Genomic DNA, 14,142 nt, shown 5'->3' with positions numbered 1-14,142 from the left:
AAAATGGATGCTCTGCATGTCTAAAAACAATGGACTTTAGTTGTTTCTCATTTGAGGAAAAGAGTGCACATTCTTATTTAAATTTTTTTGACTTGGGAGGTAGGTAACAGTCTTCATAGCCAAGTTCCGCTTTTATGTATTTCCATGATTTCATTTAATCCACCCAATAACTCCAGGAAGGACATGAACTATAACCACATTCACAGGAAACAGGCTTAGAGGTCACGTGGCCCTCGGGCATATCCAGGTACAGAACATTTCTCTAATGTCTAGTTTTGTGCTAGGCTCTGGAAACCCTTTGAGAGTGACTGTGAATGACCAGGGAGAAGAGTGGCTCTGTGGGGGAAATGGGATCTATCTACTTCCCCTCCTCTTCCTTTAACCTAGAACAACCCTGCCCTTATGTGTTATGTATTAAGGAGCTCAGTGACATATTATATGCTCAGGAAATTCTCTGGCTAAAAATTCTTTTAAAAATTACTATTATATATCAAGATGTTACACTTTAAAAATGCATATTAAGAATAAGACAAAGGCTAAGAACTGCAAAAGGCTGAGGAGGTGTAACAATATCAAGCATAGAAAACCTTTAACATTATAAAAATGTTCCTCACTTTTCTAGAAATAATGCCCTGGTCACTTGACATGAGCAGTGAAAAGTCCCAAACTGTCAACTAGCGCCAGATTGATCTAAAGGCAGCCAACCCCCAGAGGCATTACTGAAGACATCAGGGAACTGATGGATTACTTCTGGCTACAGAAGATTCTTGAAAACATCTCAGGACCTTTAACATGATGATCTGAACTGAATGGTCATAAAATGTAAGCATCCCTCAAGTGAATTTGGCCATGGACTTTCCTCAAGACTAATAACTACCACATTTCAGAATTAGTTTTCTCAAGAAAAAAAAAGTTCAGAAAACATTATTTTAGTTGTTTTAAAAAATGTGGTCAAGCCGGGCGTGGTGGCGCACGCTTGTAATCCCTGCGCTTGGGAGGCAGAGACAGGAGGATCGCGCAGGTTCGAAGCCAGCCGTGCTGGCGTAAGAGACCCTGTTTCAAAAATATAAAATAGGTCTGGGAGTGTAGCCCGGAGGAAGGAGGGCTTCCAGGAACCCCAGTACCACCAAAAAAAAATAAATAAATAAAAAATAAAAAAAAATAAAATAAAAAATGTGGTCAAGGATCATTGGTTATCTGGGAGTTTGTTCCAAATGTAAGGATCTGGGGCCCCACTCCAGCCCTACTGAATGGGAAACTATGGAGGTAGGAGCTGGCCATCTTTGTTTAACAAGCCCTGCAGGTCACCATGGCACACTAATAGTTAAAGAAGCACTGCTCCAGTCTTAGCCACCACCATTTCTTACTTACATAATGTAGCTTCTAAAAGGTCTACTTGTGTTTTCTTTTATTCCTTTAAATGCCATTCTCCACATCACAGACAATTATAAATAATCATTTTCCAAATAAAACCTTCCAAAGCTTCCCACTGCACCTAAAGAAACCCCTGAATATTTTACCACAGGGGCAAGACTTTCTCTGAGCAGCCCCTGCCCACCTCTCTGCTCTTAACCTGGTATCGGTCTCCCTTTGTTTACAATGTACTTCCAGCTACACTGGGTTTTATCTTCGGGGAACACTGCCTCAGAGCCCATCTGTGCCCCACTGGGCGCCTTTTCTTCCTTTTCCCTCTCTGCCTTGTCTGCATGGCTCTTTGTAATTCATGCCTCACCTCCATAGCCACACAAACTAGTCACTCTGTTTGACCTAGTTGGATTGTCTTCACGCAGTTACCACTGCCTGAAATAATTTTGTTCCTTTCAGTCTCCATGAGTACAAAAAGCATGACCTTGCTAATAAATATTTGCTAGATGAATACAATCTCAATCCATCTAGCAGCTGTAGTTTCTAGTCCACCATTTCGACTTGATGGTTCATGGTGAAGCCAGAGCCACTCAGTGTCCCCTCTGTCCTCTTTGCAATGTGGCTGCATGTGGTCCACGGCCTCCCAAGATAAGCCTGGTTTAACACCTCGGATCTAGCTATATTTCCATAGGTCAAGAAAGTAGCATCTCACTGGCTAAAAGGTGATGGTTTCCTTACTGACAGTAAGAAAATATGCATGATAATGTGACTTTAAAAAAATGTAAATCATTATTCAATAAATAAGGTAATCTAAATTGATTTTTTAATGAAATTCAATAAGGGTATTTTAACTTTCTTTAGAAAAATAGGTAGCTTAAAACAATTTTACTTTATTTTTCTTAAGTTGCCTTGAGAAAAACATTGTTCAGTGGGGTAATTCTAACAGACCTCTTACCAGTAGCAAAGAATTGTGTTAAGAACATGGAGTTCTCAGAGATTAAGGAGTTTGCCACAGTGGGGAAACTATAAGCATCAGAACTGGATTCTCAAACTCAGTTCATATGACTTAAAAGCTCTTGCTATTCACTACCCCTAGGGTGTTTCTAAAATGTCAGACATATGTTCCTTCAATCATTCCTTCAGTTTTACCTCTCCTTGGAAAAATATCCCAGAGTCTGAAAGAAGATAATTAAAATTGTTACAACTTACAGGAGAACTCACACAACTACCTAAATAGTACCTCACTATTTTACTCCTTTTATGAAATGTTCTTTATATATGGAGTCCATTGCCTGTGCCATGTGATACATTGTAGAGAGAATATGGTCTTTCTCTGGGGTCAAACAGTCCAGTGGGTTCTAATATTTTCTATCCTTATTCCAGTAGATAGTATTTATCTCTTGTGTATATTTGTATGTATATATATATTTATATACATATATATATATACATATATTATATATATATTTGTATATATATTATATATATTTGTATGTATACATACATATATATATATATATATATATAATATATATATATATATACATCCCAGTTTAGAGATGATGGTTTTAGATGACAGTTGTGATGAAGGAGCTAACAGTTCTTTTTGTAAATGGCTATAAATGAAATGGTTACTTTTTGTGTTTTTTAGCAACATCCATTCCCTATAGCATAAAACAAATTATTGTACAAATTTAACCACAGTGCAATTTAGAGAAACGTGTTTGAATGCAATTCATTATTACTTGTCTAGAAGACAAAGCTTAATATACTTGCTAAAGACTGCATGTCGAGCTGACATGAAATACTATCAATTAATGTAAAGCTAAAAAGATAGAAAGACACTTCTTTAGGTGTGATATGTAAAGAAACCACAGTCAGATACAAGTTTGAATACTGTAATCAACGTGAAGCCAACATGTTCTCAATTGACTCTGGTTAGATCATAAACCCTACACTGTCAAAGCCTTCAACAGTAATGACCGGCTGAGAAACCTGTTGCTTTTGGATCAATCTTGGGGGAAGCATTCACCCAGGTATATAACAATACTGTTAAAAGAAGCTGACTAAACAACAATAGAAAGGGAGAAAGTCACAGAAACGGTGAGATCATCAGGTGCGACTGTGTACACCTGGGCGTGTTGTCCCCAGTCACCGTTCAGGTGCTTACTCAAATTATAGAAAAACACTTTCATTCATAAATCCAAATGATCTGTCAGATCAAAGATGGCTCCTTGAGCCAGGCGTGGTGGCTCATGCTTGTAATCCCAGCATTTGGGAAGCTGAGACAGAAGAACTGTGGTTAGTGGACAGCCTCCGCTGCTTAGTGAGGCCCTCTGCAACTCAGTGAGACCCTGTTTCAAAACTAAAGAATTTAAAATAGGGCTCGGGGTGCAGCTCGAAGGTAGAATACCCCTGGGTTCCATCCCCAGACCACACACACAAACAAAGATGGCTCCTTATTTTGTAATGACATTCTATAGCAGCCAGTGGGACAGCAAATTAGTTCAAGCACTTTCTTAAAGTTCTCTTATTAGGGACTAATATATGATTTTAAAATGTTTTAAAGTCTATTTCAAATTATATTTTTTTCTAAAATAATGACACAAAAGCATACAAATTGAAATAAAGAATGAGAAGGTAATTTCTAATTAGCTCTGTAAAAATTTGTTATTTCACATTAAATAACAACCAGCCACTAGAAATAGGTAATTCAGAGAAGATGTGACAGAATTCCATGAAACCCGTTACAATATCTTTAAATGTCCCTTGATTTTTTAACAAAACAAATTTGAATGAGATCTCTTATAACCAGTGATTTTTAACAAAATAAATTCTAATGAGATTTCTTGAAATAATGTCTTGATTCCTCACCTTGCCGTACTTCTGTGCGTAAGACCCCGTGAGCAGTGAATGGAAAACAATGATGGTTTCATCCAAATCCCAGACAAACACACGCTGAAGACAAAACAAACCATGATCAAAATGCATAAAGTTTAAAGGGAACAGCAATCTCTATACAATTAGGAAGCAACTCCTGTCAGAGTTAAGGATCTTCTGCAATCAGTATATATAGAATTATCCTATTCCATTATTTATTTATTTTTAATTTTAAAAATGTAACTCCCGTAAAACCTGAGGAAATGAGAATATGCTCAAAAGTGAGATGATCACATTTGCATGAATCCATTCAACGTTTACATTAAAATTTTCACAGTTATAACACATTAAAATTTTCACATATAAAACAATTTTAATACATATATCAAATACCTGGGATTTTTACTAATTTGAGAAGATTTTTTTTTACACCAATTTCTTTTCAACTTTTTAGATGCATTGACTCATACATCAATCTTCCATTACTTTAATACTATCAAATACAGTACTCTCTGGAAATCATCCACAAATAATGGCTTTGTTTTTAAAATTTTCTGTTTGTGACAATTTGACTCAAAAGAGGTAATTCTCTTGAACCTAGAACTTGTAATATCACTTCTGAGTTATTGTAAAGTAATATCACTTCTGAGTTATTGTTGTTTTTAATTTTGAGATTATAATGGATGGAACCTCAAAATTCAGAGCTGTAAAATGCCTATGACCAATAAGTTTTACTCGGTTTATGACATATCATTTTTACTTTAATTTTGAAATGGAATCAATGGAAGACTAAGGTATAGAATGCACGATCCATTAGCATCATATTCTGCTCTTCAAGAATCCATATGCTCACCTCCAGGTCACTGTCGGGGGGTGGGGAGGGGTTATTTTTTCGGCCTCTTCCTCGAGACTTTGACCCAGAACTCCTGCATGTTCTGTCATCGAGGTCTTTGATGGGTGTGGAGGGGCTCTGTACGGTGTCAAACTCTCCTACAAATAACAAAACTCTGTCAAGAGAAGCACAACTGTCTCCATTTCTTGGTATATGGTTTACCAAAACCAGCTTTGGTTCACCAAAACACCAATGAAACTGCTCTTTCTGCGCGTCCTCAATTACCACCGACTGACCAGCAGGGTGGACAGGCTCAGTTCTCTTCCTAGATCTGTGCTGTATTTGTTTGTTTGTTTGTTTGTTTATTTATTTATTTATTGGTGGTACTGGGGTTCCTGGAAACCCTTGTACCTCCAGGCTACACTCCCAAACCTATTTTATATTTTTATTTGGAAACAGGGTTTCTTAAGCCAGCGAGGCTGGCTTCAAACCAGCGCGATCTGCCTGTCTCCGCCTCCCAAGCACCTGCGCCACCACGCCCGGCGATCTGTGCTGTATTTGACCCTCTTCAGCCACCTCTTCTGAACCATTACTTGACAGCTGGGCTCTCCTTGTTCCAGAATCTGTCACTAGTTCTTCTCTGTCTAGGAAATATGACACCTGTCTTGACAGTTCATATATGATGGTGCTGAAGAGTTCTATCTTTTATGTTTGTGTGCATGGACCTGCGCGTGCGTGTGTGTGTGTGTGTGTGTGTGTGTGTGTGTGTGTGTGTGTAGTACTAGGTATGTACTAGGGATTGAATCCAGGAGCATTCTACTGACAAGCCACATCCTCAGCCCTTTTTATTTTGAAACAGGCTCTCACTAAGTTGCTGTGGTTGTCCTCAAACCTGCAATTCTCCTGTCTCAGCCTTTCAGGTACTGAGATTACAGGCATTCACTACCACACCCAGCTAAAAGCTCCATTTTTTTTTATCACTATCCTTCTCATGCCACATAATATGGGTAACTAAACTCTTCCTATGTGCACAGCCCTATATGAGATGACCCATGCACAAGTCTATCTCCATCTAGGCCACATCCTAGGTTTCAGACTTCTTATCTAGTTGACTTCTATATATCCTAAAATGCTGACACACCTAAGCTAGTGTGTCTTGGGACGTAGCGAGTATGAACAGTGCTTAACCTGTGTTAGGGGTTGTTAAGATAAACTGAGCCAACCATAGGGCACAGTGATGGAGTCACACTGACTAGACGACTCCAGCTTCTCTTCCCGTCTTGTTGAATCTGTGTTCATTGTGTGTGAAAGCATGGGTAACAGCAGCTACCTTTCGAGATTACTAAGGGAAATCAGATTTATATGTAACTTGATTTAAACCACATGCATAAAATTAAAAAAATGTTCTAGGAGAGTCAGATGACAAACCATATTACAATTAATGATATTTTTAAACATAAAGATGTTATGGTTACCATGGTTTATCATTAAAGTAGAATAATCTGCAGGGCAGCCAAGCAGAAATTAATTTAAGTAAATATATATGACAAACTAGACTTGTTTGTTTGTTTGTTTGTTTGTTTAGGGTACCCAACTCAGGGCTTTGCACATTCTAGGTAAGTTCTCCAACACTGAAGTATATACATGCCCAGCTTCTTTTATTTTCTCAGAGTAATAGTACTTTTTACATAACTAGTCTCCCTCCCTCCCTCCCTCCCTCCCTCCCTCCCTCCTTTTTTTCTTTCCTTCCTTTCTCCTTCCCTCCCTCCCTCCCTTCCTTCCTTCCTTTGTTCTAGGTATTAAACCCAAGGAAATTCTTCCTCTGAGTTATACTTCCTACCCTTTTTAATTTTGAAACAGGATCTCACTAACTTGCCGAGGGTCTTGCTAAATTATGGAGGCTGGACTCAACCCTGCAGTCCTTCTCTCTTTCTCCCAAATTACTGGCATTACAAATGTGAGCCACCATGTCATACTTTATCATTTATTTGGATTTTAGCATTTTTGTTGGGAAATATTGTAACTGTCAAGACAGGATAAAATATGTCACACTCCAAGTATTATTTGCTTTTAAAATATTGCTAGCACAGTTCTTTGAGCACATATCTCCATATCATCTGGGTGAGAATAGACAACATAATACTGTTGTATTTACAGGGCTGAATATAGTTTCTTGTAGTAAATAATTTTTCAGCTTACTTGTAGGGGCATTAAATGAGGCTTTAGACATCTAACCACATATCAACTTTCAAATAAAAGTCATGCAAAATTTTTCAATATTTAATTAAGTTTACAGACCTTTTGATTGGAAACCTTAGGAAACCTTATTCTTTATAGTTTGCAAATTGAATGTTCTCCTCCAAATAAAATGGTGATTCAAATACATCCTCCTCACACCTTAAGCAAGCTTTAAAAGAAATCAGATGGCAGTCTAAAAGATCTATCTTTATGCCATTACAGATTGATTCTCAGATATTACATATCAAAGAATAGCCATGTTCTTGTAATGCTCTTAGTGCTGAAAGAATGAAAACTTGCAAAATCCCAATCATTTTGATCAGTTATGGAAGGCTGAGTGTAGATTGGATACATAAAGAAGCAATTTAGCAGAAACAACACAGCGATTTGAATCTGGGATTCAACAACTGTCACAATGGCAAAGGGAAAAGGCATGGTCATAGGAAGTATCTGGCTTTTTCTACATAGAAGAATGTCATTCTCTTGATAGTTTCCAAGTTACTATATTCAAAAGCACTCTAATAACATGGATAAAATATGGACAGTGTTTTAATAGGAGTAAAGCATAGACTTCTGAGCAAATTGTGAAGAATAGCTCTACATTTTTTAAACCCTTAGAATGTGTAATGCACTGTTCTTTAAAACAATATTGAAATATGTGTTTGGCCTAATTCACTGCTCATTCTATCTGCAAGAATGTCTGTGTTATAGCCTAGAACAATAGTTCTTTTCTTACGGTGGCCAGACCTTCATTAAGTACATATATTGCAATTTATCTTTTCTGATGATGGACATTTTGGCTTATCACAATGTCGGCCTATTATGAGTAAAGCTGCTGTACAGCTGCTGTACTCATTCTTTACATGGCTTTGGGAATATGAGCACTTATTTCTCTTGGGTATCTATCTACACCTAGCCATGGGGACCGCTGGATCAGAGGGAAGACTTATATATGTCTTTAGTAGACATTGACCTTTTTTCAAAGTAGGAGTATTAATTTATTCTTCTACCAGGAATGAGAACTCCAGTTGCTCCACATCTTTGTCAAAACTTGGTATTGTTAGTCTCCTTTATTTTAGCCATTTTAATGCAGAGTAGTATCTCACTGCTACTTTAATTAGCATTTTCTTGATGTGTAATGATGGAGAACATTAAAAAAATTTTTTTGTCTATTTGTTATGTTCTTTCTAGTAACTCTTACAGCTTTAGCCTCTTTAAAAACCTGGGTTGTTGGGATTTTCTTACTTATTTTTCAGAAGCCCTTTACTGTAAATTGTGTGTGTGTGTGTGTGTGTGTGTGTGTGTGTGTGTGTGTGTGTATGCATGTATGTGTGTGTGTGAACGTGTATAGGGATATGATTTAAACCTCACTCCATACCAGTGAATTAGGTCCTTCATTAGTGTCTTTTAAGAATGAACAAGCCAGGCGTGGTGGCACATGCTTGTAAACCCAGCATTAGGGAAGCTGAGACCTGAAGATTGCGGTTCGCAGACAGCCTCAGCTACTTAGTGAGGCTGTCTGCAACTTAGTGAGACCTGTTTCAAAAGTAAAGAATAAAAAATAAGGCAGGGGGTGTAGCTCAGAGGTCAAATGCCCCTGAGTTCCATCTCCAGACCCTCAAAAAAAAAAAAAAATGAACAAACTGGAGATACGTGGTACTTATTTAACTTGCCAATATTTATTAGCTGTATCTAACAATGTTGGTGTGATCCTAGAACCCCTGCTCTAACCACCAGGCTATACTTCTTCCCCCCAAACAGCTGCAGATTCTTCAGGTTCCAAAATGGTCAAACCTACATCTGTCTCTACTGGTCAAGAGTCCCATAACAACTGACCAGAATGGGAGAACAATCATCTGTTAAGTGGTTAGTATCTAAAACACATAAGAGACTCAATTCAGTAATAAGAAAATAAATAACCCGATTAAAACATGGGCAAAAGATCTGAGTAGACATTTCTCCATACAAAGAAATGGCCACAAGGTAGAAGACAAATGCTTATCCATCATTAAAGACATGTAAATTAAAAATAGGAGATAGGACTTCACATCTGTTAGAATGTCTACTATCAAAATGATATAAGATCACAAGTACTGGAGAGGATGTAGAAAAGGGAGCCCCTGTACCGTGTTGGCAGGTATATAAATTACACCCACTGTAGAAAACAATATGGAAACTTCTTATAAACTGAAAATACCATTAAAAATTATCTGGCAATCCCACAACTGAGTATAGGTAAAATAAATAAATAAATAAATAAATAAATAAATAAATAAACAAATAAATAAATAAATATGTCACAGAGACATGTGCACTCTTGGGCTCTAGCAGCACTGTTCACTGCAGTCAAAATATGGACTCAGTGTAAGCATCCATCAAGATATGGATGGATAAAGAAAATGTGCTGCATGTACACAATGGAATATAATTAAAACTTTAAAAAGAAAAAAATCTTGTCATTTGGAACAATATGAATAGAACTGGAGATCATTATGGTAAGTGAAATAAACAAGGTGCATAAGGGCAAATATAGCACGATAGCATTGATACATAGATTGTGAAAAATTTGGTCTTATGAAAACAGAGAATAAAATGTAAATTACCAGGGGCTGTGGGCTGGGGAGGAGGACTGTGGAAACTGAAATCAAAATTTCAGTTAGCTAGGAAGGATAAGTTCAAGAGATCTGCTGTACAACATGGTGACTATGTTAACAACATTATATATATTAGCCTCTTCTAATTTATTTATTTTTTAATTTTTTATTGGTGTACTATAGTCATTCATTTTAATGGAATACAAGATGGTAGAGGCATACATGCACACTTCACACAACATATTTTATTTTTGAAAATTGCTAAGAGAATAAATTTTAAGCATGTTCTACCCACAAAAAATGATGTTTGTGGGTAATGCATGTGTTAACTTGATTTAGTCATTTAACTATGTATATATATTTCAAAGCAACATGTTACATATGACAGATACATATAAAATTCTGTCAATTTAAAACCATTAAACTAAAAAATAGTCAGGTAGACTTTATACTATTTTATACTACTGCTTTGTACTACTGTGTGTGTTATATCTGATAAATTTTCTCAGAAAGATCTGAGAATTTTGTTATAAAAAGTAGAAGTAACAGAGAGCCCTTCCTGTGGAGGGTTTGTGATTTATCTGGGTTGCTGTAACAACCACTCAGGTGAAATTATACTGACTTCTAAACTTTTTGAAAGTGTTATCCTTTCTTCTGAGAAAGATTAAAGCTAGGAACTTCGCTTAACAGGAAAAACATTTGTCGATATTATTGTTTGTTTAGCTTTTAAGAGATGGCTGTTCAGTCCAGTGCCTCTGTCCAGTTTCACTTGGGTAACATCTGGAGGGCACAGCAATGCTGCAGGCAGAGAGAACATAATTTGGAGAAGTTCAAGATGGTCTTTCCTTTCCATCCACATTTTCTTGTGAGCTTTGATGAGATGATTTAGCACTTTGTTTCATGAGGTTATGAAAAGACTATTGTGGTCTCCCAAAAAAGTTAGCTTTTTTTTTTTTTTCAGGGAGAAAAGAGATTTTACTATCCCTTTTACTTTGCTGGGACATTTGTTAAATCTAATTAGCTAATATATTTATAATGTTTAGGAAGGAGTCAGGATAAGAATAACACTGCTATAAATTACTAAATACACACTTTAAAGATATTTAAATTAAAAGGAGGAACTGTAAAAATATCTCATCTTCACGTGCTAATCTATTCTCAAACTTTCTGAATGCAAATAAAAAGTACAGTTGGCCTTAGATAAACTTTATGTTAAAAGCAAAGAAAAGTTTTCATAATGATAATGAACTCAAGTCTGTTGTTAATCAGCACGGTAGTGTTTCTTTAAATCCATTGTCAAAGTACCTAATAAGGTAAAATAAATAACTGAATGCTATTTGCAATTTCCAAATAGCATCAGTCATTACCAACTGCCCTAGGCTTTTATACATGATTGAATAATTATCCTTTAATCAGTACAATAATGACTAACTGCCCCTTGTAAGTTTTGGATATTTAGATCCAACTTTGTTTCATTAGGTTTATCTCTAAATCAGAAGAACCAGCTGTCTCTTATTGAACATAAGGTATGTTTCTGTTTTAAAAATGGAAGTCAGCAGTGAATGTTCTGTGAAAACTTGTGGACTTAATTGTTAGGTCTCTGCTATGAGTCCAAAATGCAGAATCGGTTAATGGGAAATTCTTTTCCTGCCCTTGAACTAAATCCATCAGATTTCATCATTAATAAAGAGAAATCCCATAGTTAGATACTTGTTTGCTTCTTGGATGCATGCCAGACTTGAAAAGGCAAAATCAAACTTAAAACTACCTTCACGTAAAGGTCCAAGGTCACAGAATTCCTTAAAAATCCAGACATGTATGTTGCTAAGATTTTGGTTGACAGAGCAATAGAGTTAGAAATGGAAATACTTTCTTCTTTAAATTCAACCACCTGGGCATCGTGGCACAAACTTGTAATCCCAGTACTTGGGAGGCTGAAACAGGAGGATCCAGGTTGGCAGCCAGCCTCAGCTAGTTAGTAAGGCCCTCTGCAACTTAGTGAGACTCTGTTTCAATGTAAAGTATAAAAAATCAAAAAAAAAAATCAGCCTGGGGGTGTTGCTTGAAGGTAGAATGCCCCTGGGTTCAATCCCCATCACCACAAACACACACCCCAACCAAAAGTCTGATGAAATCTAATAATTAGATCTAACCATGTTTGTTGGCATTAACAACCAGCAGAGCCTGAAGGAAGGACAGTGTTCTGATAGTCCACATGAGAATGGCACAGGTAAATGTGGCACATGCAACCCCCCCCCCCAGTATCTACCTGCCTGCATTTAGTATTTGCTGTTGTTGCTTTTGTTATTATTGTTGTTGTTGTTCAGTACTGGGGATGGAACCTAGGGGCATTCTAACTTCGAGCTCCACCCACAGCCCTATTTTTATTCTTTATCCAGAAACAGGGTCTCACTAAGTTATGGAAAGCCTAAGTAGCTGAGGCTGGATCCTGTAACCTGGGTCTTCCGGTCTGAGCCTCCCAAATTCTGGGATTACAAGCATGCCTGGCTTGTTGTTTTTGTTTTGTTTGGTTCTAGGGATTGAACTCAGGGAATTCTGCCGCCGAGCTACATCCCCAGCAGCTCTGTTTTACTTCTTTTTTTGAAGCAAGGTCTCCTCAGGTTTCTGAGAGCCTCACTAGGTTGCTGAGTCTGGCTTCAAATGTGTGATTGTCTTGTCTCAGCCTCTTATGGACAGAGATTATGGGTATATAAATGGAAGCCATTCCTGGTTTTGCATTTAGTTTTTTTTTTTTTTTTTTTTTTTTTTTTTTTTTTTTAGTGGTACTGGGGTTCCTGGAAGCCCTTCTACCTCTGGGATACACTCCTAGACCTATTTTTTTATATTTTTATTTGGAAACAGGGTCTCTTAAGCCAGCAAGGCTGGCTTCAAACCTGCAGGATCCTTCTGTCTCCGCCTCCCAAGCGCAGGGATTACAAGCATGCACCACCACACCCGGCCTGCATTTAGTATTTTAACATGAACAAAATAGCTATTCTGGATAATGAATATCTTTGAGCTAATGGAAAGTCACCATCTGTGTCTTTCTTGCAAAGAAACTCTGTTGTGATCACATGGAAATTTCAGTAAAATTCACCCTGGTCCCTAAGCTCTGTGCAGCACGTTCCATGTCTGAGCACACAAATGGTTTTCATGAATGGTAGCTGCTGTCTAGTACTTTCAAAACCATTCTCCTGGTTCTGTCATTTAGGCCCTGCTACCTTGATGACAAACACTGTTGAGGCTTTGTTTCTGGTCAGCCTACCTTGATTTCCCCATTTATCATGAAGAAGACCCTTCCTGGTATGGTAAAGGCAAATTCCTCATTGCCCGCAGCATCTCCACTACTTGTTAAACAAGGATTCTGAAATCACTCATACTTTTAACTAGGGCAAAGTCCTGGATGAAATACAAGTATTGATTCAGAGAGCGTCTGGGTCTATTTAAGTTGGGAAAACAAGTGAGAGATCAGGCATAAAAATGAAGGTCCTGACAAGGAGTGCCTCTCTAAATTCTGTACCCTGGGTCCTTCATTGACCTGACCCTGTCCTTAATTTTGTATGAGACGAACATTCTCAAGGTGAATGAGACTGATGGAAAACCCAATCAGGAAGCCTTAGAAGGACAAGGGAATTTTTCATCTATTCTATTTAAGATAGAAAATAGGAAGGGGGTCTAAATTTACAAAGAGGCTGAGTGCTCACAGGAAGGAGAAACTAAAAAAAAAGTAAAGAGGAAGAAAATGAAATTTAAGGCACCAAAAATAAAGTACACATTCTAGACTATTTTTCCTCTGGTCCAAAGTTAGAGATATTAGTCTCCTTTCAATCGTAGGGGATACATTTCAAGATATTCTACTGATGCTTGAGACTACAGATACTAATACTAATAAGTCTCACAGATATTATGATTTTTCCTATGCCTATATGCCTATGATAAAGTTTAATTTATAAAGTAGGCACAGTAAGTTATATAACAATAATAAACAGTTGTTATAACAACAATAACTAATAAGATAGGACAATGTAATAATGTACTGTAAAAATCAATAAAAACTATTAAATTAGTTATTTTTGAAATTTTCCACCTAATACTTTGGACTGCAGTTGACCAGGGTTAACTGAAATTGCAAAAAGGAAAACAAGGGGTAAATGAAGACTATTCTGAACAGAGAATCAAAAATGTTATTTCATCAGTTGATGACATAAGCATATCCTTCCTATTGCTTAAAAT

General features: G+C 37.1%; 1 protein-coding gene across 8 annotated transcripts in view; it reads right to left on the bottom strand.

Annotated features, from left to right (window-relative positions):
* The window catches only part of EYA4 (EYA transcriptional coactivator and phosphatase 4), a gene marked incomplete at both ends in the record, with an annotated part of 249,408 nt that overhangs the window by 34,575 nt on the left and 200,691 nt on the right, over window positions 1-14,142 (bottom strand). For all 8 annotated transcript variants that reach the window (XM_080700211.1, XM_080700213.1, XM_080700212.1 and 5 more), the window contains 2 exons: window positions 4,240-4,323; window positions 5,099-5,235. In XM_080700211.1, the coding sequence (XP_080556337.1) occupies window positions 4,240-4,323; window positions 5,099-5,235 (221 nt within the window). The remainder of the gene's footprint in view (window positions 1-4,239; window positions 4,324-5,098; window positions 5,236-14,142) is intronic.

The sequence above is a fragment of the Muscardinus avellanarius genome, assembly GCF_963383645.1.
Source record: "Muscardinus avellanarius genome assembly, chromosome: 8".
In the NCBI taxonomy this organism is placed as follows: domain Eukaryota; kingdom Metazoa; phylum Chordata; class Mammalia; order Rodentia; family Gliridae; genus Muscardinus; species Muscardinus avellanarius.
This window is presented reverse-complemented; position numbering and strand designations above follow the sequence as displayed.